The 27,717-nt window shown below is 42.4% G+C and overlaps 1 protein-coding gene across 1 annotated transcript in view; it reads left to right on the plus strand.

Moving 5' to 3' along the window:
• TFAP2E (transcription factor AP-2 epsilon) overlaps window positions 1–24,843 on the plus strand; it is an 86,803-nt gene extending 61,960 nt beyond the window's left edge. The window contains exons 4-7 of the mRNA XM_087727439.1: window positions 10,332–10,560; window positions 11,831–11,949; window positions 21,047–21,188; window positions 22,723–24,843. Coding sequence (XP_087583565.1) covers window positions 10,332–10,560; window positions 11,831–11,949; window positions 21,047–21,188; window positions 22,723–23,011 — 779 coding nt within the window. The 3' untranslated portion in view covers window positions 23,012–24,843. The remainder of the gene's footprint in view (window positions 1–10,331; window positions 10,561–11,830; window positions 11,950–21,046; window positions 21,189–22,722) is intronic.
• The last annotated feature ends 2,874 nt before the right edge of the window (window positions 24,844–27,717 follow it).

The raw sequence follows: 27,717 nt of genomic DNA on the forward strand, positions 1-27,717 counted from the left end.
ATCCCAAACCAACTCTTTGGAGGAGAAATGAAATCGTTTGATGGAATCAGGAGGACTGTTGAGATAGCAAAACTGGTTGCTGGTGGCGGGTCAGGATTAAAACTAGGACCTGCCGTTGCCATCACTACCCATCAGTGGTTCTTACTTTTAAAAATTAGGAATGTGGTAAGAGAAGACTGTCAGGAGCAAATAACCAGGAGCATTCATTGAGTTCAGAGCACAGAACAGTTTATTAAGTGCATTATAGTACGATAATAGAATAATCTTGTCAACTAATGGTCAAAGCTAAATTGGTGCTAGGTAAGGGTCAACAGAATTCACGGAAGCTGGACTTAGGTCTTTTGTGGCCATGCAATGATTTCAAACTGATGACATGTTTAAGCCCACCTTCCAGCTCAGCCTTTTCTACAGATCCTAAAAACCTAATAGAAGCCACAATGACATCACACATGCCATGATATCCTCCTATGAACGGCATGAATTATGCAATGCACAAATAACATAATTTGTGTCATTTGGGTACCAATGTCATGACCTCTGTGGCATCATTTCCCTGACATTTCCCTCTGGGTTGCAGAAAATAAGCTGCCAATTAGATTAGATTAGATCTGGATTGCTTTACTTCCATCGCAGGAAATGTGTAAGTTATGAACTACTTCATACATATGTTAAACTGGCAGAATAAGATATGATGCTTTTTCATACATAATGACATTAAACGATTAAAATGAATAAGGAAGGGGTTCTAAAACAAGGTAAGCCAAGGCGGCCTATAAAAAGGTAGCGACTGAAAGGTTTCAATTGCACTTCCCAAGGCCAATAAACTTCAAAGCAGCCAAACAGGTTTTCTTGACTTGCTATGACCTATCTAATAGCTATGGGGGGGAAACATAATTTGAATCTTCCCTCAAATACATGTGCCTAGAAATTGGATTATTCATAAGGTATCGCCCTATAAATTCCATTTGTCAAAACAATTGACAAGACACATCATCTGTTGCTTTGAAATTAAATTCTGTTTTACGCTGGGATTCAAAAGAAACTCAGGAATAAGTGGGTCCTTAGTCTTGATGTCTGACTGGCCTTGTTTGGCCCTGGAAGGAAGCAAACCAAAGAGAATCAAGGTGGGACAAACTGAGTTTGTTTCTGAAGCTTTCTCATTTTCCCAGGCTGCCTTCATGTTTTGCTAATACCAAATTCCTTCTCCAAAGTCATCTCAGTGCTCCTCTGCAGCACCCACAGTTTCCTCCATAGGTTTTAATACATTAGAATGTATTAGGTTTATGTATTAGGTTTAAAATATTTACATTTCATCTTTCCATTCATTTCAGTCCAATATTGTTGCTTAACTTAACCCATGCATAAAATCATCTGTAATTAAACAAGGACAAACCCAAAATACCATCAAAGCCAACAGGAATAAACAGGGTTACAGAGCCTGTAGAGACAGACTTTGTGTAGTTTTCTTCACTTGATTCCCACATTCCCAAACATATGTGTGTGTGTGTGTGAGAGAGAGAGAGAGAGAGACTGGGGGAGGGGAAGGAAGAGGGAGTGGAGGAGGAGAGAGAGGAGAGAGAGAGAGAGAGAGAGGGAGGGAGAGGGAGGGAGGGGGGAGAAGGAAAGAGAGGGAGTGGGGAGGAGAGGAAGAGAGAGAGGGAGAGAAAGGGAGGAGGGTAGAGGGAGGGAGGGAATAGGAGTGGGAGGGGGGAGGGGGAGGACAGAGAGAGAGAGAGACAGAGAGACCCAAATAGACCAGACAAGAGAAATGACTAGATTCCACTTTATTATAAGGCTACATTAAAAGAATCCCTTCAAATCAGACAATACAAATCTCTCGCCATCTCTTTTTACTACATGATTAATTAGGATGGATCCTTTCTAAGTTTCTCTCTTTGCCTGTTAGTCACTTGTGGGCTCCCCCAACTTTTATCTGATCCTTCCTAGGGAGCATCTCATCCCACAGTCTCCCCGAGTCATTCCCACATACTATTACATTGCATGCACATGTGATATGGATACATGTGCAAACAGGGTGGAACTTGGATTGCACGGCTGCAACCACCATCTTGCGTGTGTTAGTTCATTCCTTTCTGTGGATGCCACTGGGGCGTAGCCTGTTGGAGTGTTGTCTCGTGTCAAGAGTGCCCAAAAGTACATTGCGTTACTCATGTGCCCAGGCTCTGGATAAGAAAGTAGAGAATCTCTACCATACTTTTCATACTTTGCTAAAAAGGACTCTAGCACACACCGCTACTAAACATAACCAATAATGTTCCATTTTCTCTCTCCAAAAGAAGCACCTAAATAGAATCCATATCTAAATATTTCTTTAAAATTGTGCATGAAAAGGAATTAGCAATTCTAAAAGCTCAGTACACCTTGGGAATCTTAGGTAGTCCTCAGCTTACGACCTCAAATTGAGACCATGGTTGTTGAGCAAATCACTGCAGTGATGCCATCTTGGAGTAAATCTGGCTTTTTCCGGTGACTTCGCCTGCCAGAAGTCGGATGAGAAGGAGGTCACAAATGGCCATCACATGACATCTATTCTCTGCCTCCTGAGTCCCAGCTGATCGGGAGGAAATGGAGATTTTTCCAGTATCCTTCCCCTGCCATGCCCACCAAGCCACGCCCACAGAACCGGTAGTAAAAAAAATTGAATCCCACCACTTGGTCAGTTGTAAGGGTAAGAACTGGTTGTAAGTCACATTTTTCAGTGCCACTTTAATTTTGAAGGTCACTAAATGAATGGTTACAAGTTGAGAACTACCTGTAGTTTTAAACTCTTTTTTAAAAAACCAAACAAACATCTTTTTATAGCATCAAATTAATTAGCTGGGGGGGGAGAGAATTGCATTCTACAGTTAACAAAATATTGTTTTGTAATTAGGAGAGCAAGGGAAAAGACTATCTCAAAAACAAAACAACTCCAAAAATTTGATCCATTTCTGGGCTCTTTGAGCAATTCACATTTTGACCGACTGTACGAATGTTGTGGCTGCAAATCAGTCTGTAGATATATCCTTCCAATTTTGGATAGTAATTATTTTAACCATACCTATGCACAAAACAATTACAATATCTGAAATTTAAATACAGGGAATCTATCCTACAAAATACAGATTTCCTTTATGTACAATTGATCTAAAATCATATTATCATTATGATTATTATTATTGTTGCTGTTCTTGTTGTTATTTAAATCTATTTTCCACCTATCTCTCTGTGGAGCTACTTTATCTGTTTACAATAATAAAAAGGAAGAAAATGAAAGGAGTGTAAACAGAAGTAAAATAATAGTACCATAAAATAAACAATGGAAAAGGAACATGAGACTACATCAATATTTATAGTCCTATACATTTCAACTCTGAATGTGGTATGCAAAATCAAAGTCCAGACCATGTGAATTAATATTTCAATTCCTGAACTGCATCTTCAATAAGCAATAACCCTTATTAAACATTCCCTTGAATATCCAGAATATGTGAAAGAATTTTTCTGCTGTGTTAACCTCACTTAAGATAAAAGGAAATGACTTTCCTATACTTTTAAAGCAACCTTCCGCTGGTTTAATAAAAACAGAATGTTGTTATTACAATGGCTGTGTAGGGAGGGGGTTCATATCCATCCTATCAACTTCCTTCAACTTCTTAAGAAAAAGATCACTGCTTTAGGAACCTTCAAAAGGCCATGGGATTTCAGAAGGAGATCAAAGCAAAACAATCTGAATAAAAGGGACTTAAATAATATAGGAAGAAGAATTCTCAGGGAAATCAAAATCAGTTCTAAGTTCTACAAACATTTTAATACAGCCCTATCAGAACAAAGTTGATCCAAAATAATGAGATTATCAAAAACCCAATTAACCCTAATACTGATAGGACTTTAACAACTATTGTTTATCTTATTTCCATTGTGTTTCTATTTAATATACAAGCTGATAATCTAGCATTGTCCAGGTATTTATTTATAGCGGGGAAACGTCAGGACATAATTTCTAATGTTGGATTTTTCCCCTTACCAGAGGGAGCCCCCTTGTGGAGTACCGTGAAGCTATTACCATGGCAACTCCACTGCGCTGTACAATAGAAGCCATTTTATGACAGTACAGTAGAATCCATTTTAAGGCACAACAAGCTGTATCTTAATGGAACACACACCCAGAGGGGTTTTAAGGGTGTCTTATCCCCACAGTATTTTTTTCCAGAGTGTAAGTCATCTGTGTACCAAGTTTGGTTGAAATTGTTTGAAGCGTTCCAGATTTACTCAGGTAAACAAAGCTTCAAAACACAACCAAAAGCTCAAATTGTTAACTGAATTATTTGACTAAGATAACTTTAATCTTTTTAAAATCGTCCTTCCGTTGAATTCTTATTTAATATATTGTGAAATTTGCCAGTTGTGAGAATTTCTAGGCATCAATACCCAGGTAAATAAAGCATCACAATGCACCCTAACTAAATTTAATTTAATTGGTTGACTAAAACAATATTAATCTGCTTAATGTCTGTGGAGATGCTTAGTCATAGTTGGATGAGAAGCAATACGCCTTCAAAGAAAAACCAGAAAGTCCAGTTGCCTCTGCAAAAAGCACCTTTGGGACATTTTAATCAGCTTGTTTATCTTCTTTCTGTTGTGTCCCTATATACTATGTGGTAAATTTACCACTTGTGAGAGTTTCTAGGAATATATTTCCAGGTAAACAAAGCATAAGCATAAATCTCTATAAAACATACCATACCATTCTTCTGCTTTCCCTATTATAGATCTGAAGGAACTTGGCAACAACTTTTCAGACTAACAAAATCTTATTAAAAGACATGGGTTCATTTAATCAGAGGCATGGATTGTCGATTCTGATGTAGGATTTAAATTGGCATAAGAGAAAAAGAAAGGAAGGGAAGACTGGTTAATTATGCCGATACAGGTTATTTGTGAGACAGATTATAAATATTTTATCAATTAATGATTGTAGCAGTGAAATACCATTGCAATCTGACCCAATATCTGCTTAATAATACTGATAATGTATGGTCTCTGGTCTATGACTGTAATACATTCTGATTGATTGATAACGATAATATTTCATTTTTTCCACAATGATTAATTAGAGCTCTGCAATAAAGTATTTTACAAAGTTCAAATTTTATCATCCACCATTATGAGCTTTTAATAATTTTAGGATTTCTGATAGTTCCAGCAAGAACTATTAAAATAAAAAAAAGAATATTCTTGACAGATTTAGTCCAGAAGGAGACATACTATTACTAACCAGATGTGTTTACAGATAATTCAAAACATATCAATTCAGAATATATTTAAAACATGGGACAGATCTATAACACCTGTTTCAGAAACTTCCAAAAATGCCATAGCAAAAGTTTCCACAGCATTCAAAAAACTGGTGGCTGCTGGATTCTATCTGCTTTGAATTAAAGGAATTATATCAGTTACAAATCTAATATGATATTATTATAATCTGGATTGTATATAAACCCAATTTGAACTGCGCTCATGATAACTGAAAGTACAAGCAGTAAAGCAGTAGCCAAAGTAGCTATTAAAATCTTAAACACTCAAACTGATTAAAGAACTAGGTTGAAATTGAAATCAAGTCAGGTCTTCATCCAGTTTAAGGAAGGTGAAAATTCGTATTTGGAAATGTGCAAAGCATCAGGATCTACATATCAAGGAAATATGCATGCATTAAGATAAACTGAGTTATTCAAATATTGCATTTTAGGAGAAGTTACAAATGACAAATGAAGTTGGTTTTATTTTAAAGGGTCTTTTAAATTTCATGAAACAAGCAAAAAGCATTACAAGATTTTTAAAGTGCAGCTTGTAATTTTTTTTTAAAAAGCACACCAGGGAAATTCACCTGAAAACTATGTACAAAAATGCAGGATCCTGTGGCATTATTATTTTTCTTGGCAAAAGCTGTATATTAGGCAAAATCACAAACCAAATGGGCATGTTAAAAGAATTATGCACAGTATGACCTAACAATGACCTAATCCTCAAGTTATGACTACAACTGAGACAAGAATTTTGATTGCTAAGCAAGGCAGTAGTTAAGTGAATCACTGCAATTCAGGGAATCCTGTGGTCATTGCGAATCTGGCTTCCCCCATTGACTTAGCAAGTCAGAAGCCAGCTGGGGAGGTCGCAAGTAACAATCATATGATCTTAGCATGTTGCAACCATTGTACATACATGCGGCTTGCCAAGTGCCCGAATTTTGATCATGTGATTGTGGAGATGCTGTGACAGCCAAAAATGCGGGGAACAGTTGCATGTCACTTTTTTGAGTGCTGTGGTAACTTTGAAAAATTCACTAAATGAATGGTCATAAGTTGAAGATGTCTGAAGTGCCTACTTTAAAAAACAAACTGAAGGAGGATTCAGTGAAGAGGTGGTATTCAGCCTGTTCGTACCGGTTCGCCCAAACCAGTGGCAGAAATTTTGCCCATTCGGCGAACTGGTATTGATGACCGCTGGCCACGCCCCCAAACTGCTCCTTCTGTCACCAGTTGCTCACCCTGCCCACCTGCTCACCATTCACTTGCCCCCCCACTTTGCATACTGGCTCTCAAAGTGGCTGCAGGTCGCTGAAAAGTCCTCCGGTCGGCGAAAAAGTGGCTGCCATTGCCATCTTCTTCACGCATGTGCATCCCATTGCCTTGCAAATCCACTTGGGCATGAACTTGAATGATGTCAAGTTGGCCATGCCCACTCAGTCACATGCCCCCCCCCCCCACCTAGCCATGCCCACCGAACCGGTAATGAGAATTTTTGAATCCCACCACTGGTGGGAAAGGAAGACAAACCACAACTGACATATTTCTTCCTCCTAGTCTGAGCCAATGTGAAAATATTAGGTATGATTCTTGCCCCCCAAAAGGGGGTTTGCTTTGAAACCAACATTCTTTCTCTACCATTCATATAAGCAACCCTGGTTGGGAAGCCACGTGACCTGGACACTGTCTTAAATTCTTAATTCATACTTGTGATGAGCTTATGAATTCACAATGGTACATTTTATTGGCTGGAAAATGAGTCACGCCACTTAATCAGATATCTATCCTTTGCTGTGTAAGAACTCTAGGTTATGTAAGTTGTTTTTGTAAAACTGATAGTACGTTCCCAGGCATCACATACTATACATGACGTAGAACTTGGCAACTTTAAAATGAGTGGATTTCAACTCCCGGAATTCCTTATGCTGGCTAAGGAATTGTGGGAGTTGAAGTCAGAAACATGGCAAGTTTGAGAAACACTGAAGTGGAGGAAAAGAACTTTTGTTCCTGATCTTGTTGTCAAAACAAATTAAAGGTACCTCTTTGTTTGTTTTTTATAATCAAAAGAGAGGATTTGTACAGCTGGATGTTCCAAAGTTTTATAGCATAATAAAAAAAGTTTTAAGAGAGCTATGGGGTCCTGGGTGCTCTCTGAGCTTGGTGGTTTTCTTGCAGACATTTAATTATCAAAGTAGATAATAACATTCGAGCTAGAAGGAAGTGGGATTTGCTCTTATTTTTATATACCGGTACTACCATGTTTCCCCGAAAATAAGACAGGGTCTTATTTTCTTTTGATCCCTGAAATAAGCACTTGGCCTTATTTTTGGGGAGGTCTTATTATTTTTGAGGTGTAGGAGGCGATGAGCTGCTCCTCATGGCTGCTGCTGTGTTGCAATATTTTCAGGGAGGGCTTATTTTCAGGGAAACAGGATAGTGTTGGTAGAAGTATTCTCAGTGTTTCTTTGATGGTTCTTTGGTGGTTTTAAGAAAGTTTTTGCCAGAAATTAAATAATAAGAATTACTTGGACTTATTCATTTATTGTCCATATGTTGTATTTTTCTTTCCAAAGAAGCTTATGCAAGTTGCCCATCATTTCATCCCATAAAAGCCCCCTGAGATACATTGGGGTGAAAAGCAGTGGCCTGAAGTGTGCAATTTGATCCTGGGCTTCCTTGTCACTCTGAGTTCAATGCTAAGGTGCTACTTGGATGCCAATGGGGTTGGTGGAGTTCTTGTAATCCAAAGGAGGTCTGTTCAGATTAAGTCAAGCCATTCATATTCAGCAATTAGCTTGGCAATTTGAGTGAATTGAGTTCCATAGCTTGTGGTCCCTTGGCAGGTGTGGATGTCCCGAACCTTTCTCCCCTTCTTCTTCACTCAGTTCAGTTCAGTTCACTTTATTTGTTTGCCGCCCTTTTCCCTGGCGGGACTCAGGGCGGCTCACAGTTCAAAAGGGGTGGGGGAAGGACAAACAATTTACAACATAAAAGCATTACATCATTTAAGAACTCAACAGTCATACAATTCGAGTAGGGGTTAGAATCTTTAACCCCAGGCCAGCCGGGATAGCCAGATTTTAAGTGCGGCGCGGAAGGTCTGGAGGGTGGTGAGGGTCTGGATCTCCACGGGGAGTTCGTTCCAGAGGGTCGGAGCAGCCACCGAGAAGGCTCTCCTCCAAGTAGTTGCCAGTCTACACTGGCTGGCTGATGGAATTCGGAGGAGGCCTAATCTATGCGATCTTATCGGTCTAGTGGAGGTGATTGGCAGTAGGCGGTCTCTCAAGTACCCAGTTCTCCAAGTTCTCCACTCAATAGCTGTCATTGTTATTTCATTGACCCCACAAAGTAAGGATAAGAAGCTTCACCTCCCTACATACACACCCTATGAGGTTAAGAAAGTTCACGTTCTCAGTTTGTCTTATGACAGGGGTCTCCAACCTTGGCAACGTTAAGCCTGGTGGACTTCAACTCCCAGAATTCCCCAGCCAGCAAATCAGATTTGTGTCATTCCCAACTGGTCTCCGTCAAACAAAATTGGGCGGAGAAGGGGAGTAGAAATTGGATTCACTTAATGATTGTGATGAACAGCCATGGTAAAACGGTCATAAAATCAGGCACATCTCATATAATGACTGCATTGCTTAATGACATAAGTTTGGAAACCAATTGTGATTGGAAGTTGAGGATGAGCTGTAGATTGTTTTACTGTCTTGCAAATAGTAACCGAGTGACCTGCCATATTGAAAGACCCTGCAAATCTGGGTGGTCAACTAGGGCCCCTTTATGACTGATGGACTTCAATTCCATGTAGGTTCATGTTGAATTCTGGGAGTTGAAGTCCATAGTTCATAAAGCAGCTGTAGTTGCCCTCCACTGCACCAGATCATTCTTCTTAGACACCCTGGAATTTTGTCCCCAAATCCTACTTTGATGTAAATTATACCATGTAATTTAACTCTGAGTCACTAGAACATAGGAATGGTGTATTTCTGTCACAGTGGCATGTCGATCTACATAAGTTGAAGATGAGAAATAGTATTAACTGAAGTTTTTTCTAGGTTGTCAATCTCCTTCAGCTCCAGGGATGTCCACAGGCCACATTCAAAAAAGTCAAGAGGGTAGCCACAAGTGCCACATCTATGGATACCCCTGCTGAGCCCCAACCAGACAAGACAATGATAGGCTCATGAGAATTGCAATCCATCCACAACTGGAGGACTAATATTGTCTCATCGCTCAGAAACTGGCAAATAGCAATTGAGTTAATTGGGATTGATAAATATTATTGGAATATATTCCAATAATATTTGAATCTCAAAAAAAATCCACTCATTCTGCTGTAAAACCAATAAAATTTGTTTTTAGAGGCAATGATCTTATATTAGACATGACTTCTCTGCCAAATGTGTCTCCTTTTCCAGTTTTGAAAAATCTCTTTTAGAAGTTTATTTTACGCTGAAAAGGTATTCAATGTTTACTCTTTGTCTTTGTTCTTACTAGTTAACACTGGTCTTTCTCACAATCATTTTTCAACGTTAAACATTTATAAAAACAAAGGTGAGAGGTTGGACATCTTAAAACTTTATGTCTCCACTACTGGCAAAAATGTTGATGAATTGGAATGATCTTGCTGAAGAATTGTTCTCCATACCCATGTTTCCCTGAAAATAAGACAGGGTGTTATTTTCTACTGACCCCCGAAATAAGCGCTTGGCTTTATTTTTGGGGAGGTCTTATTATTTTTGGGGTGCAGGAGGCAGCGAACGTGGTCACCTCATGTGTGCTGCTGTGTTGCAATATTTTTTGGGGAGGGCTTATTTTAGTGCATGTGTTCCAAAGCCCTATTGGGCTTATTATCCGGGGAGGTCTTATTTTGGGGGAAATAGGGTATTAAATCTGGTCTGATGCCCTAGTTAGGATTCTTATTCCATGGCTGTGTTATTATGGCTCCTTAATCCTAAATGAACCCATGTTTCGTTATAGCTGTCACTCCTTCATTCTTTGTTTGTTCTGATCTTCTAGTGCCCATCCCTTCGAAGGCCAATGGGACCACCATCTCTTCCCTGACCATGAACAAGGACACCCTGATAGGAGGAGTGACCAATCCAAATGAAGTCTTCTGCTCCGTTCCTGGACGATTGTCCCTCCTCAGCTCCACCTCCAAGTACAAAGTGACAGTCGGTGAAGTTCAGAGGAGACTCTCACCCCCAGAATGTCTCAACGCTTCTCTCCTTGGTGGTGTCCTTCGGCGGTAGGAATTCACAATGTCCACTTGTTTCATTTGTTAAATTGTGGTTGAAGGGTGTCTGTTTCCACAGTCGTGAATTTGCGATGGATGACATATAAACTGAATAAATAAGTAATTAAAAAACAAATGAGAAGCTGTTCAGCCAAAGTATCTTGGTAAAATCTTACCCAGAACAAATTGCCCGCAGGTTTACAGGCCTTTATAGGACTATATAGATAGTCCTAGGGCCTAGACAAGGGATGCAGTGGCTCAGTGGCTAAGATGCTAAGTTTGTCGATCAGAAAGGTTGGCAGTTTGACAGTTCGAATCCCTAGTGCTGCGTAATGGAGTGAGCTCTTGTTACTTGTCCCAGCTTCTGCCAACCTAGCAGTTTGAAAGCATGTAAAAAATGCAAGTAGGAAAATAGGAACCACTTTTGGTGAGAAGGTAACAGTGTTCCGTGCACCTTCGGCATTGAGTCATGCTGGCCACATGACCATGGCGACGTCTTCGGACAGCGCTGGCTCTTCGGCTTTGAAACGGAGATGAGCACCACCCCCTAGAGTGGGGAACGACTAGCACATATGTGTAAGGGGACCGTTACCTTTACAGTATATAGGTAGTCCTAGGACCTAAACTTACAAGTGTAATTGAACCCAGTATTACAATCATAAGTTGTGGTGTCCAACAGTGAGTCACCACGTGACTGTGCCTGATTTTACAATCTTCTTTGCAGTGGTCATTAAGCAAACACCATAGTCATTAAGTGAACTCCACAGTTATTTAATGAGCATCAGAATTGTTAAATGGATTCATTTGACTCAGTGGGCATTTTTTTGCTAGAAACTGGAAGCAAACATTGGAAATTGGCAAGAAACACCCAAAAGTGCAGTCATTTAACCATGGGACATGGCAACCAGATGTATATGGAAGATGATTGCCAAGTGCTAAAAATGGGATCACATGACCATGGGGTGGGGGGCGCAGTCATTAGAAGTCCACAACTGAGCTCAGGGGTGGTCTGGTGTAATTTGAATAGTTGCTAAGTGAGCAGGTAAGCAAGCACCATCTGTATGTGTTTTTTATATTAATTCTGATGCATATAAGAAGTCATTACCAAACCATGAACCCCTATCATAATTTAATTGCAAAGTTTACAAACAGTCCTATGACTTTTCCTAGAATTGTTGAAGAACAGATTTTGGAAATTAAGGGTGATTTTGTTCCTTACTTAGTTTTTTTTTTTTTTTAAATCTCCTTCAGATTGTTTCATTCTTCTGCTTTCCTGTTTTAGGGCAAAATCTAAAAATGGTGGAAGATGTTTAAGAGAAAGGTTGGAGAAGATAGGGTTAAATCTACCCGCTGGAAGGCGCAAAGCAGCAAACGTCACCTTATTAACGTCCCTGGTGGAAGGTAAGATTATTTATGTTTGGCCTGCCTTTTGGGGTTGAGTAGGGATTTAAAATGTCCTTATTTTACATTAAACCAGAGGTGGGTTCCTGCCAATTTGGACCTGTTCGGCCGAATAGGTAGTAACGTGGCACTCTGGATTGCTGGAACTGGCAGCGACCCAGGCCTGCCACGCCCCCGAACCGGTTCTCCTACAGCGCCGCCATCTTGATTTTCGGTTCTGCGCATGTGCAAAACAATTTTCATTGCAGAAATGTATTTTTCCCTTTTTTAACGCACGCACAGACATTTTTAGGTGCAAATACGAACGCACAGCAAATTTTTTTGTGCACCGAACTGGCAGTAATGCCGGCAGCAAGCCACCCCTGATTAAAATCCATTTTGAATGATTTCTCTAACACCCTGGCTGATGGATTGACTGCCTGCCTTCAGCCCTGCATCACTTTGACTCACCTTTTCAAAGGCTGCACAGAAAGAATTAAAATTAAAATACCAAATTAAAAAAATAACTTTAGGAGGAAAATAAAATAGATCAATTTAAAAAAAGACAGAAATTGGGTTATCTGAAATATATGGAGGAGCCCCCAACAGGAGTGATGTTAAGCTGGTCACGCCCCCTCCCTGCCCCCAAGGTCAAACACAACCCTGTTGCGGCCCGCAATGAAGTCAAGTTTGAGACCCCTGCCTTAAAGCAAGAGCGAGCCATCTATAACCTATTTTCCACAATCTGGCAGCCAAACATGGATGAAAAGGAGGCATGATTTCTACTGACCTTTGCAAAGAAATAGCAGTAAAACTGTGCAATCCATGAGGCAGAATTTGCATTATTTCCCCTCAAATAAAACACGCATGCAATACAAACACTCACCCGAGAGTGTGATCACTGCCTTGCTGCTCTATCACTGCAGCCAATTCTAAAAGTTTTCTTTGGTGGCATCCATAATCCGGGTGCCACCTATGAAGAGCACGTATAACGATGTCCCCTAAGAACACAACGTGTTACAGAGACAAGTTCTCAGAGATGGATGCAATTAGCGGTGTTGATATGGAACAGAGTCCTTCACACATCTTAACCCAAAATCATTAATCACAGGGACAGGCAATTTGGTGGTCTCCAGAAGTTTCGGACTTTCATTCCCATTAGCCTCCGGCTGTAGGAGCACTGACAATCAACTGTGGGAATTACAGTCCAGAGCATATGGAGGACAGAGGGTTGACGGGGAAAGCAAGGATACCGAAGTCCTCTAGAGGGCATCTCAACTGTAAAATCACTGCAGTCTGGACTTATCTTCTCCTGCACCACGCCATGGTATTGCCATGAAGAGAAATGGACTTCAAAGGACAGTCTGTTTGGAGAGTGTATCAGAAAACCATTGTGATCAAACAGCTCAAACAGACTGTGAGAAAGAAGTTGCCTTTGACCTTAACATTAATGGCAAAGGTGTATGTCTAGTTTAATGAAAAGAAGGACTAGATAGTGGTCTTCCAAGAATCTAATGGGCTGCCACAAGGAAGAGATGATCAACCTATTCTACAAAGCACCTGAAGGCAGGACAAGAAGCAGTGGATGGAAATTTATTAAGGAAACAAACTAGAACTAAGACATTTCCTGACAATGAGAACAATTGACCAGGCTTGCCTTCAGAAATGGGTGTTCCATCACTGGAGATTTTAAAGAAAAGATTGGACAACCATTGTCTGAAATGGTAGAGGTTTCCTACTTGAGGGTTGGACTAGAAGACCTCCAAGGTCCCTTCCAAATCTATTATCCTGTTCTGTTCTGTACCCCTTGCTTTCTACTTTGTTCATGGGAAGCTTGAAGAGGTCCTCCAAATTTCTCTTGGTAGTGTTTTTAAACTGATTAGATAGTATATAGGCAGTTCTCAACTTCTAACCATTCACTTAGTGACCATTTGAAGTTACAACGGCACTATGGGAGGATTTACAACCAGCCCTATCACTTATGACCATCTAAGCGTCCCCACAGTCACATGTTCAACATTTGAGTGCTTGGCAACCGACATGTGTTTATGTATTTATATTATTAAAAATTAATTATTATTGTAAGTATTATTATTTGCAGCATCCCTGGGTCACGTAACCCAAGGATGCTGCAAACAAGATTTGCAACCTTCCCAGCTGCCTTCCAACAAGCAAAGTCAATGAGGGAAGCTAGATTTGCTTCATGACTGCCTGATTCATTTAACAAATGTAGGGATTCACTTAACAACCGAGACAGAAAAGGTTGTAAAACTGGATGAGATTTATTTAACAACTGCCTGGCTTAATAATGGACATTCTGGTTGCAAGTCAAGAACTGCCCATAGTGGTAAGGACTGATCATTGCAATTGTTTTGGGGTGTGTTGAGAAGTGGAATTCAGCTGGTTCTCTCCGGTTCGGGAAAACCGATAGTGGTGGCTGTGGGAGGCTCCATCCACCCGCCCCGATGTAATGCGCGAGCAATGTGCATGCGCAGAAGGCCGGCAAGTAGAGGATTGCCTGTAGATAAAAAAGCAGCATGCTGCTTCCATCCTTGGACAATTCAATGTTTTTTTCTTGGAAAGCGAATGCCCTTTGACCAGATTGAGTGAGAAGCGGTGAGGGGGAAGAAAAGGCTGCAGGATTTCTCCGCTTGTCACAAGTCCCGTCAGAGGAGTCCGTCACCTGGACAGCTTCGATGTGAAACGCCACGATGTGTAGAAAGGCCATCCTCGCGTATGGGACAGTTCTGTGATCTATTGTGACAGAAAGGCAGCTGCTGGAGAAGAACAGAAGGAAGCCCCTTCGCTTTGTTGGCAGCAGATGAAATGGGGTGTTGCTGAGGTTGTTCTTGAAGGCAGCTTTAGGACTGGATGTTCCTGAATGGTTTATTTCCATGAGAGGAAGAGGAGGAGGAGCAGGAGGAGGAGGAGAGCAGGGAAACAAGCATTTTGGGCTCAGCCCAGACAGCTGGGAGCTGTCACTGACTGCTGATAAGGGGGGTCAGTATAAATGACAGATGATAGCTTGTTTGCCCCGAGGACAATAAGCCCTACCCCACGAAGCGTGGCCCTTCCTTTGAGGAATTCTTAAAGGCAGCTCTTTATAGGCAGGGCTCTTCAGGATGAATGAACTCCAGGAAAGTGCATTTAGGGTGGGTGGGCTGGATGATTTCCACCCCTAGTTAACACTTGCAGGCCAGAGGGGGGTGGGCAACATAAACGCCTCCTATTTACTCTCCCAGCCTTTCCAACGAAGGACGTTGAAATAGATGAGGGTCTTTTCAAATGAGACCATCATTTTGTATTGCTGCATAAATACCCCAGCATGCTTTGGTCCAGCATTTCCTCTTATTTCCTTTTGTTTGTCCCCCCAAAAATGAAGGCGTTTCTTGGATGAGAAGTGAAATGTCTTCAAGGGAAAACAAAACAAAAAGTCCTATTGCCTCTTGAGGGGGAAAAAAAAAGCACCTTTGGGACAACCATGACCTGGATGACTGAGAGTCTCCATCAACTGTTTGTTTGTTTTGCTTTTCAGAAAGGCTTGGCTAGCTTTGAAGCACCTCCAAATCTTATGTTCAGGGAATGGCATTCTTTTGGGGAAAACAGCCTGCCCTGTTAGCATTCCTATAAATGCTAACACTCTACCCCACCCCACTAAAGTCTATGTTAAGTAAAGAAGAATAGAAGCGGAACTTACAGGCTATTAAAACAGATGAAATCTATTTAAATGCCCCAAGTAGCTTTGCTTGTCATAAGGGTCCGTAGGAAAGCTGGAGAGATTGTTGCAGTTTGGATTCCTGCACTGAAAGATTGGATGGACTCAAGGCTGCCTCCCAATTCACAGATCTGATGAACCTGTAAGTCTAATTTATCATTTGATTCAGACAGACAATTGTGGAATGAAACACTGGACGCTCCCACAGGACTCTTGGCTATCTCATCTTTTGCGGAGGGCAGGCAAGATCCTCCCAGGCCATCAGGAAATTTTCTCCCAAATACTCTTTTAGATGAAGCCTTTGCAATCCAGTACGAAAAAGGACATAGGGCATTTTCTGCAGGGCATTTCTCCCAGGCCCTGTGCATGGGCACCAGTACTGGCTTAGGGTAGGGACTAGGGAGTAACATCTGCTACTTCTGTTATGCGCTGTTCTGACCTAGGCTTCCCAAGAGCATGAAGCAAATTCCTGGCCCCGACAAAAACCCCTTTTATTAATTGACTGTGAATTCTGCTCATTCACATCCAGCAAAGTCTTTCAAGGGGGGATTTACAATCACAGACCTTATCTGGCTTGGAGAGCTGCCAGGCCGATAGCTGCAAAACTTGGCAAGGAGTCTCCGAGAGTCACGAACCAATTAAGCAAACTAATTGTCTCCTGCAAACTCCACTCCTCTTTTGCTCCTCTTATTTCCTCTGGAAGGGCCCATTCACCATCCATCTGTGGCCTTACTCCCAAGTTGACCCCTGTTCTTTAGCTGTTCCCTTCATCTGGCAACTCTGTGCATGTGAACACTGGGAACAGGCTCCAGCTGTTCATCTGCCTCACTGATGTCTGACTCTAAAGGCAGCTGATAACTGGCATACGGCTCTGTCCCCCTCTCTGCATCCGACACAGAGCCCTCATCCGAGCCCTCCCCAGAGTCCAGGACTGGCTCATGTTCCTCCTCATTGTCCAAATCTGCTGCTAGCTCCGCTGGCCGCTGGTGTGCCACAACATGTGTAGGGTGAAGCGTGGGAGGGAGACTCAGTCTGTCCACCTAGCCTTTGCTCAGAAGCCCCGGATCTCCTTGGGGCAACTGCAGTCTGCAGGAGGGGGGATCCATCATTCTGTGGAAATGCCCCTGCATTGGTGAAATTGATCCAGCTTCAGCCACTGCTGTGGAAGTAATCGGAATGGATGGGCAATCGATCACACCCAGCTCCCGAACTGAGGTTTAAGTAGACAGAGTTAATTCATCTTCCCTCCCGCTGCTGTGCTTCGGGTTAAGCCATCCGTCCTATAATGTGCTAACCTAGTTGCTGGCCTCACTGTCTACCTCTCGGTGTGAGGTCTGGGCCTCTTGTCTGAGCAGAATCGGCTATCAGGTCACGGCACAAATCCTACAAGGTGCTAGCTCTCATGGTTATACGGGCTGATGCCTATCAATCTTGTAAGAAAGGCAGCCAATAAAAGAGGGTGGCCAGAGGTCGGGGGAGATTGGCTCAAGTCCAACCACACAGGAAAGCCCCCTTGGAGACATCATTTCACTTAGTCCAGCCTACCTCACAAGGCTGTTGTAGGGATAAGATGGAAGTGGGAATACTCCACGCCAGTGGTTCACAACCTTTTCTTCCCCATGGACCTTCTTTAAATATTTTATCTGGTCATGGACCTCCAAGACCTAACTCAAGATTTAGATCATAACAATTTTCTTTCAAATCTTCACGGACCCTCTGCAGTGACATTGTGGCCACCCAGGAGTCTGAAAACCACAGGTTGAGAACCACTGGTCTATACTGTATACCACCAGAATCAGTTGAAGGAAATGTGAGGTAGAAACACAACACCCAGACACAAATGCACATGATATATACAGACACACATGCTATATACATATAGCTACACAATCACACCGGAGGGGTTCAGCAGAACCGGTAGTGGTATGGTGGCCTGAGTTGCTGGAATAGGCAGCAACTCAGGTCTGCCATGCCCCCGAACCAGTTGCCCGGCCGGTGCCATCAGCACCGCCATCTTGTTTTTAAGTTCTGCACATGGGCAGAACAATTTTAATTGAATTGCGCATGCGCACACAGTGCACATCCAACACACACACACACAAATCGCGCACCCGAGTGAATTGGCAGTAAAGCCATCCGGAACCCACCCCTGAATCACACATATGATGTATTCCTCAACTTACAACCAGTTGTTAGTGACTATTTGAGGTTCCAGCAGACCTACCTGGAAGATCCTTATAACCCATATTTGAAGTTCCAATGGTCACCTTTGGTTTGCTTAACAATCACAGTGATTCATTTAACAACCGCCACAAAAAATGTATATGGTAAAATTGGGTCAGTCACATGACTGACCTGCTTTATAACTGTCACGAATTACAACCATAGGACAAAACTCGAGGGCTACCTATAAATAAATCCATAGCTAGTATGCTTGTGACAAAGACAGCATTGACCTACACATTTTTCCTTTGTAGAATACATATAGCCAAATAAAAACAAAATAATGCAACATAGTGAAATAAAATGTTAATAAATAATAACATGCACATATAATAATGCCATCATAAAACAAAGTAAAATTTAAATATATTAAGTAAAAAAACCAAATGATTAATAAAATAATATACAAATAGTATAATAAAATAGTAAAACAAAAATAATGAAGTACATTATAAATACTGTAAGAATAATAGCATAAAAAACTTCAATGGCATTACAGTATTGTCTTTTGTTTTAATTGTGCAACAGCAATAATAGCACTGAAAGTCAGTGGAAAGTTAAAAGCAAATTCTCCTTTTCCAATCCTAACAATAGCAATGCAATCTTCCCTTCCTGTTCTCCCCAACTCTACATCCTGAGGGCTCTGTGGTGGTGGCCCTATTTATCTTGCCCCTTCCCCCACGGAGCATAATTTGAAGAGATGCACCCCATCAACTCTTGACAACTTGCTCTGCTGTTTAGAATGATGGGCTATGTTTATGCAGCACATTTGATCCAAGATGGCGATCAGAAAGCCATGTTAGTCTATAGCAAAAAAACTGACACGGAATTAGGTACCGGTAGCATCATATATTTTTAATGTTTTATCTGGTTCTCTAATTTAATCTAATTAAATTTATTTATCTAGCCATCTGGCGTTGCATAGAACTCTAATAATAAATAAATCTCTCTATATAAAAGCCAAATATCACTCACTCATCACGAAATCTCCAGAACCGTAAAGCCTACAAACTTGAAATTTGGCACATATGTTCCTCTTGGCTTCTGGGTGCTCGCTAAGAAAGGATTTTTTGAAATGACTATCAGATCATTAGTATTTTTAATACAATAATTAACACACTCTGATGCTAAGGAGTACTACTCCCCCTCCACATCTGAAAAGAACTCTGTTCCAACTGCCAATTGCCTCACATTCCGTTACCTCAGTTCAAACTGGCAGACGTTCCACTCCTTCACTTCACAGGAGTGGTCTGGGGCTCCTTACAGTACTAAATGTTGGTACCTCACCAAAATGTCTACGTCTTCCACCTATGGAACTGCTTCTGGATTCAAGGTGGCAGGAGCGATATTCCCTTATGTGCTTCAATTACTGACCATCAGTGAGCCAATGGATTGAACTGGAGTGAACTGGATTTCTCCTGCATTGCCCAATCACATAGTTTTGTCATGAAGCATGGTTATCCAGCTAGTACATAATAATTTATATAACTGCTTATCTCATGCCTGGGATTTTGGGAAGCACATACAATTAAAACAAAAGCTAACCAGCAAACATAATTCAAACACAACCTCCCAAAAACCAGTTTTTAAAAAAAAAAAATTTTTTTTTTAAAGATATTCATCCAGACTAACCAATGTTAGTGTCTTCTACATTTAACCAAGTTGATTAAAGCCGCAGCAACTGTATTGGCTGAGTTAGTATAAACCTTGGTTAGCTTTTTTGTGACTGAGTGGGTTGGGTCACTGCAGCTCCCAGTTGCTCTGGCCATATGGACACTTATAGAAGGGGAGGGAATGACAAAGTGTGAGTTGTGTTGTAAATTCCCCGCTCCTTTTGTGCTTGCCTTGTGACATAACAGGCAAGACCTGGGTCATGACATCTTGACATGCCTCCTGTTATTATGACAAGAGTTCCTTTGAGGGCAGACGCTGATTATGGCCCAGTCTCCAACCCCTCTGGATCTCACTGGGCTGGGTGGCACAGTGAGATGCCATAGTGGCAGTTTATGAAGCCTTGACCCCTGTTACACTTGAGGCAGAGATGCAGATGCGGTACCATTGGTCTAATCAGTTAATTGGTTGAAATGCAGAAAATGGTTACAGGTAGTCCTTGACTTATAACCATTCATTAACCATTCATTCATCATAACCAACCTGTCTTCCATTGAGGACCTGTACACTGCATGAGTCAAAAAGAGGGCTGTGAAAATAACTTCAGAACCCTCACATCCTGGACATAAATTGTTTCAACTTCTACCCTCAAAATGACACTAAAGGACACTGCACACCAGAACAACTAGACACAAGGATAGCTTTTTCCAGAATGCCATCACTATGCTAAATAACTAATTCCTATGACACTGTCAAACTATTTACTAAGACTGTATTACTATTATTTTTCTCTTCCTTGCTAGTATCTATCTCTCCCCACTTATGACTATAACCATGTTGCTTGTATCTTTAAAATTTGTATTGTTTTATTTGTTTCCTAGTATAATTTGATTGCTTATTAGTAACCTATGACTTTCGCTGTTGTATTTTATGATTCTTGATGAATGTATTCTATTTTATTTTTCTTTATGTACACAGAGAGCATCTGCACCAAAGACAAATTCCTTGTGTGTCCAATCACACTTGGCCAATAAAGAATTCTGTTCTGTTCTATTCTATTCTATTGACTGTTTGAAGTGGAACAACTTCAGAAGTTGTTTCATCACTGGGGGCTTTTAAGAAGAAACTAGACAGCCGTTTGTCTGAAATGGTACAGGGCCACCTGCTTGAGCAGGAGGTCCGGGCTAGAAGACCTCCAAGGTCCCTTCCAACTCTGTTACTGTGTTTCAGTGGCACTGAAAAAAGTGACAAGACTCTTGCACCATCCCCAATTTGTATGCTTGGCAACTGGCATGTATTTATGACAGTTGCAGTTGTCCTGGGGTCACGTGATCACTTTTTGCTACCTTCTGACAAACAAAGTCAGTGGGGAAGCCGGATTCACTTAACAAACATGTTACTAACTTAAAAGCTGCCGTGATTCACTCAACAACTGTGGCAAGGAAGGTCATAAAATGAGGCAAAACTCAATTAGCAAAGGAAATTCAGGTCCCCATTGTGGTCATAGGTTGAGGCTACCTGTACCATCTCAGCTGGATTTTCCTTCTTATGGGTGCTCTAATTTTCCAGGGGAGGCTGTTCACCTCGCTCGAGACTTTGGCTATGTGTGTGAAACAGAGTTCCCAGCCAAGGCAGCAGCGGAATATCTCTGTCGGCAGCATTCAGATCCCAGCGAGCTCCACGCCCGGAAAAACATGCTTTTAGCAACCAAGTAAGTAATAGGGTTGCACCTGTGGTGGAAGACAAGCTAGCATCAAAGTCAGCTTAAAGGACAATGCACGTGTTTTTGCAATTATGCAACTGAGGACAGTGCAGAAAATCTAATAAGTGTTAATAGAAAGCTATATTATTTCTCACAATGGGGAAAAATGGATGGGGGAAGAAGTGGATTTGGTGGAAAGTAAACTGTTTTAAACAAAGAAGATTTTATTCAGTCCATTGGGAAATCACTTCTGGTTTTTTATATGCAAAATAGGGAGTGGGGGAGGGAGAAATATAGACTTCAGTTTGAAGATTGAATAATTGTGTAATTACAGAAATGGTTTATAGTAACTAAATGTAACACAAAAAGCTGAGGCTGTAAATCTGGTTGCTATTTCATTCTACTCTACTGGAAAGTGTCAGAAGTCAATGCTTCCCCCCCTTTCCTTCTTTCTTTTATCCTGTACCCCCTTTTTATTTTTATTTACATTAATAAATATAAATTTACATTTGTAAAACACCTTCATAAAATATTGGGAATATTTTATGGAAGGAGTAGTTGCAGGTGGCAAAGAATAAATATACAGACTGCTCCTTTGCACTAGGCAGTACTCCACCTAATACTACAGTCAATTTGTAAAATACCTTCATAAAATATTGGGAATATTTCATGGAGGGGTAGAAACAGTTGCAGTTGGCAAAGAATAAATATACAGACTTCTCCTTTGCACTGATCATTAAAAATATAGGTAGTACTCCACCTAATACTACAGTCAATTAGACAAGAAGAAATGGATGCAGCTTATCAAAGAGATCCACTTTAGCATTAAGGAGAAAATTTATGTCAGTGAGAACAATTAATCAGTGAAACAGTTTGCCTCCAGATGTGGGTGATCCATCGCTAGAGGTTTTTAAGAAGAGATTGGACAGTCACTTGTCTGAAATGGTATAGGGTAGCGATGGCGAACCTGTAGCACGCCATTCAGAGCCCTCTCTTCAGGCACGCCAGCCGTCGCCCCAGCACAGCTCCACCACGCATGTGCCTCCCGATGGTCAGATGGTCTTCGGGTCTCTGCCACACATGCGCAGGGCACATGCAGGGGACGCTCGTGCACATATGGGGTGCTTGCATTGCATTTTGGGGGTTCGCACACATGCACACATCTCTAACACCTTGTTTTGGGTCTGGAAGGCTTCCTGCACTGACCTGGAAGCCAAAATGGGGCATGGGGGCACCACCGAAACCCCCCCTATCTCCCGTTTTGGGCCTGGAAAGCCTCATGCACCAACCTGGAAGCAAAAAATGGGCAGGGGAGCAGGGTGCATATGTGGTGGCAGGGTGCATGCCCAGGGGCACATGTGTGGGATGCATGCCCAGGGGCGCTCGCGTTGTATTTTGGGGTTTCACACATGTGCTTTGGGCACAGCACCAGAAAGGTTAGCCATCACTGGTATAGGATCGCCTGCTTGAGCAGGAGGCTGGACTAGAAGGTCCCTTCCAGCTCTATTTTGATTCTCATTCATATCCCTTTTTCTCACTCCAGGCAAATCTGCAAAGAGTTTGCTGATATGATGGCTCAAGATCGCTCCCCTCTGGGAAACAGCCGCCCGACACTCATCTTGGAACCTGGCGTTCAAAGCTGCTTGACGCACTTCAGTTTAATCACCCATGGTTTTGGAGGGCCGGCGATCTGTGCGGCGCTGACCGCGTTCCAGAACTACTTGGTGGAGTCCCTCAAGGGGCTTGACAAAATGTTCATGAACAGCACAGGCAACGGTCACTCAGTTGGTGACTCCAAAACCTCAGAAAAGGATGTTAAGCATCGGAAATGACCCCTTCTGCGGGCTGTGACTCGCCGCATCTCCCCCATTAGAGGGTTCCTTCCCATTTCCAGGATGTGAGAGACAGAAGGTCCTTCAACACTCCTGGAAGTGTTGCAGGGGCGGGAGGAGGGAGAGGATTAACCCTCCTCTCTCCTGCCAGGTTTCCCAAACTGTGACGGATGCATTTTTGAAACCGATTCAATGAAAAAGAGGAGATTGACGAAGAAGAAGAAGGGGCCGAGCCAACCTCAGCACGAGAAGAAATTAGTTAGCGGTTTGGGTTGAGACAACTGATTTTCCATAGGAGAGACTGGAAGCCTGGTTATATGTGCAATTATTTTGATGATTTTATGTCTTTCATTGGAAAAGTCCGTGCTCAGAAAAAAAAGGTTGGGAGGTTCCAGGCAACATCGCCAAGGAGAAAGCAGAGACAAAGAGGCCTTCACATAGAATCTAGAGAAGGTCTTTTCAGAATCGAGGCGTGTTTAGAGTCAAAGAGTACTGGATATTTTTTTTTTGACTCATGCAACAGGCCTGGATTGTACAGGGGTGGTGGGCTGTTGCGGATTCGCACGGGTTCAGGAGAACCTCTAGCTAAGAATCTGCCCAGTTTGGAGAACCTGCAAATCCCACCCCTGGCTGGCCCAGACAACCCCTCCCCTCCCAACCCTTCCCTCCCGGGAGTCCCCACATGGCCCGTTTGGGATGTCAGGTAAGTGCAGGGGTAGTGCGGAGACTCGGGAGGGCGAAAAACAGGCCTCCTGGAAGTTCCGGAAGGCTGGAAATGGGCCTGTTTCTGCCCTCTGGAGGGCCTCCACAGCCCTGGGGAAGCCGTTTTTGCCCTCCCGGGGGCTTGAGAAAAGCCTCCAGAGGCAGGGGAGGCCAAAAACGCTCCCCCCTCCACCATGGTGCAGGAGGCTGACCGGACCACGCCTACCGTGGCCATGCCCACCCAGCAACCAGGCAGGGAACCCGTTGCTGAGATGTTTGAAGCCCACCCCTGCCTGGACATCTGCACCAGAGAGAGAAGGCTCCATCAGCACTTCTTATAATCATGACCTTACAAATCACTGATTTTATATGGCTTTTCTTTGCCACAGTCTTACGTTCCCCCCCCCCCAAAAAAAACCACATCCCAGTGATACAATCTTGGAAAATATTGTACAACTCTGTTTACCGATTTTTGGGGAGTCCAGTTAGACCTCATGGTGGAGGTGCTGATAGAAGAGCCATCCTGGTAACCCCCACCCCAACACTAAAGGGGAGAGAAATCCCTGCTTTTAGGCATCGTCTCTTCTATCAAAATGTCCTTTGAGCTTCTCTGGACTAAAGGCGAGAGAGGTGGTCCAACCCAGCCTCCTCATCCCAAGTTCTGAAACATTCGTAATGCTATTAATATTAAATAATGGAATAATAAATTAATAATTGATTTGAAGCACAAGACTAGTCCTTGAAGGAGAGGCCAAACGGAACTATAATGAAATCTGTATATATTTATTTATGTGTAATTAAATAAATAAAAAGAAGTTTTAACACGTCCAGTGTGTATTATTTAAAATGATTTTAAGTTGGGATTTCTATAGAGTTCTTTTTTTTTTTTCGTTATGAAAAATAAAAGTCAGTCCTTGAAATTTTCGGGAATAAGGTTTCGGAACGCACAACAGGGTAGCGTGGATTACAGTTTGCAGTGCAAATAAATTAAGACACATTTCAGCACATATGGAATTCTCTCCCCCCCCCCCTCTCCCTTCTGCCTTTTGTACTTCCTGTGGTTTCTCTGGAAAAGCTGCAATAGATGTATGAATTCCACCCAACAAAAGTGTCACCGTTACTATCTGAATAAAATCTTTTTATTTACCACCATCTCCAGGCTTGTATTTTGTTATGGCAGTAAATGGTGCGAGTGGAGGGAGTGATTTCGGCTTTTGCCTGAAGTTTTAAGACTATCCTAAGGCTTTCGCAGCTGCTGTATGGCATTTTCTATTTCATAACGGTGACATGGGGCGTTGGCTGGAACAGATCCCAGGGGACATCAAAGCAAAGTGGTGGCGGGGAGGGTTGTTGTATGTGGTCCTGGGGGTTCTCCTGGCTCAAAGAGCCTAATGGAATTATAAAAGTGCTGAGTCACAACTTCCCAAATGCAACCTAAATTGGCCAAGTATAAAAGCTCTGCAGAGACCTGAGGGCCTTAGTGATGGGCACCATAACAAACACCTTTGCCATTAGCCATTCTGCCCATGGAGTGCCAGAAGATAGAAAGATCCCTCCCTCCCCTCTCCCTCCCTTCCCTCCCTCTCTTCCCTCTCCTTCCTTCCTTCCTCCCTCCCCTCTCCCTCCTTCTGCCCTCCCTCCCTCTCCTCCCCTCCCTTTCTTGCCTCCCTCCCTCCCCTTTTTCCTTCCTTCCCTCCCTTTCTCTCCTCCTTCTCTTTCTTCTTCCCTCCCTCCCTTTTTCTCCTCCCTTCCTTTCCTACTTTCTTCCCTCCCTTCCTTTCTCTCCTCCCTCCCTCCTTCCCTTCGCCAGAGCTTGTTTCTCCAAGAATCATCTAAAAGCTATTGTGTTGTAGTGTGGAATAGAAGTGATGAGGATATAAATACAAGTAAATGTCAATGTACAAGTAAGCTATCATTTGGTGACTGCCTCACTGAGTGACCATTTGCAGTCATGCCAGTGATGAATAAAGTAAGCAATCCTGGCATTTACGATTGTTGTTAAGTCCACAGAGCAAAAGAAAGCTGAAGATAGTAAGTATGGTCACAGTTTCAGTAGTAACTACTTCATTTAATGCCCGAGTTGCCAGTCCCAACTGTGGTTGCTAAATGAGGATGACCCGTACATTAGGGACAAAATTAAAATTAAATGCAATAATAAGATGCTGCCATAATGCTGCTAAAAAACAAAATACTTGAAACTAATCATTATAGAGTTACTTTGCAAGGTATGAGAGTTAGCTATAGGAAAAATGACTGATTTGTACAACATAAACACCTCACCTAAGATAGTTACAGGCAGTTCTTGACTTACTAAGGGTCTCTTTAGTGACTGAAGTTACAACAGCCCCTCCAAATGTATGACCCAGTTGTGAAGTTCCGATGGTCACTTCCCACTCCCACGATTGTATTTCAGGTGCTTAGCAATCAGGCTACATTTACGGCCATTTGTAGTGTCCCAGTCACATGACCGCAATTTATGACATTTTTGGATTTACTTCTGACTATCGGCAGAAATACCCCATAGCAAACAATAGGTTCACTTAACAACTACTATCCCCCCACCCAAGAAAGGTCATCAAAATCTGATCACAAGGGTGATTTCCTTTACGACAGTCACGACTTAATGATTGTAATAGGCAGGCTCCATTACAGTTGTGAGTCGAAAACGATCTGGAATGGATTTAATCTCACAATGTGCTGAGCACGGCTCTGTTGTAATGAGCGTGTGATGTCTAGGTGTGCAAACGCACATGCACAAACAACCCACATTAGCAAACCCAGGAGGTTGGTTTAGGAAAGAGCCAGCTTCCTCTGCTGGTTCTCTCCTTTATTATTTTTATTTAGTTCGTTCGTTTGTCAAACATGTACGAGATAGCAGGTGTAAGTATAAATATGGACATGAGCACATGAAATGAGTACAAATAAATGGGGACAGGACAGGGATGGTAGGCACGCTGGTGCGCTTATGCACGCTCCCTTTACAGACCTCTTAGGAATGGGGTGAAGTCAACAGTAGGCAGTTGAAGCTATGGGGGTTAGAGGAAGTAACAATGGAGTCAGGTAGAGCATTCCAGGCGTTGCTGAAGTCGCATTTTCTGCAATCGAGTTTGGAGCAGTTTACCTTGAGTTTGTATCTATTGTGAAGCTGAAGTAGTCATTGACAGGTAGGACATTGTAACAGACAATTTTGTGTACTATGTTTAGGTCAGACCGAAGGCGGCGTAGTTCTAGATTGTCCAGGTCCAAAATTTCAAGCCTGGTGGCACAAGGGATTCTGTTGTGAGCAGAGGAGTGGAGGACTCTTCTTGTGAAATACCCCTGGACCTGCCCAATTGTATTAATGTCTGATATACAGTGTGGATTCCAGGCAGAAGAGCTGTCCCACCAGCGTGTTCTGATCCTAGTTGTGATGCCCCGCTACCTTCAGCCCTGTTAAGGCACTGCAGCAAATGGAGACATCTTCAAAAATGGAAAATGACATTCTGAGCCATTTGGTCCAGCGCTAATGTGCTATTAAGTAGTTATCCAATAAGTGCATTCATGTAGCTTAACTGGAGCCAGCTGTCCAGAGGAAGGGAGGAAACTCTTGAATGTCAATGCGAGGGGTTGACTTCCCCACCCCCACCTCTTGTTTTTAAATAAAAAGGCCCATTCTGGGATTACAAGTATTTGCCACTTCCGGAGTGGCTAATTTCATTAACAAAGATTTGGACAAGGCTTGTTTCAGCCTCTGTATCAAAAAACTTTCCTGACCTGGAATCCAGGGCAGGTCTGTGGCCGGGGGAGGGGAGGGGTGGGAAGAACAGAGGGCTAGGGAGGGGGGGGGCTAATCTGAAGGGCAGGTTGGTGCCTTGGGGGGTTATTCAACACACTGCTTCCTTGAACGATCAGTTTTCATCAATCAAGGGCACTTTTCTTGGACTTTTAAATTGCAGTTGTACATTAAAAAAATATCTCAGTGATATTTCGTGTCCTAACAACTAAATCCACCCCCCCCCCATGCA

The sequence above is a fragment of the Thamnophis sirtalis genome, unplaced genomic scaffold (assembly GCF_051295495.1).
Source record: "Thamnophis sirtalis isolate CommonGarterSnake01/CBP01778 unplaced genomic scaffold, rThaSir2_p1.2 scaffold_13, whole genome shotgun sequence".
Classification (NCBI taxonomy): domain Eukaryota; kingdom Metazoa; phylum Chordata; class Lepidosauria; order Squamata; family Natricidae; genus Thamnophis; species Thamnophis sirtalis.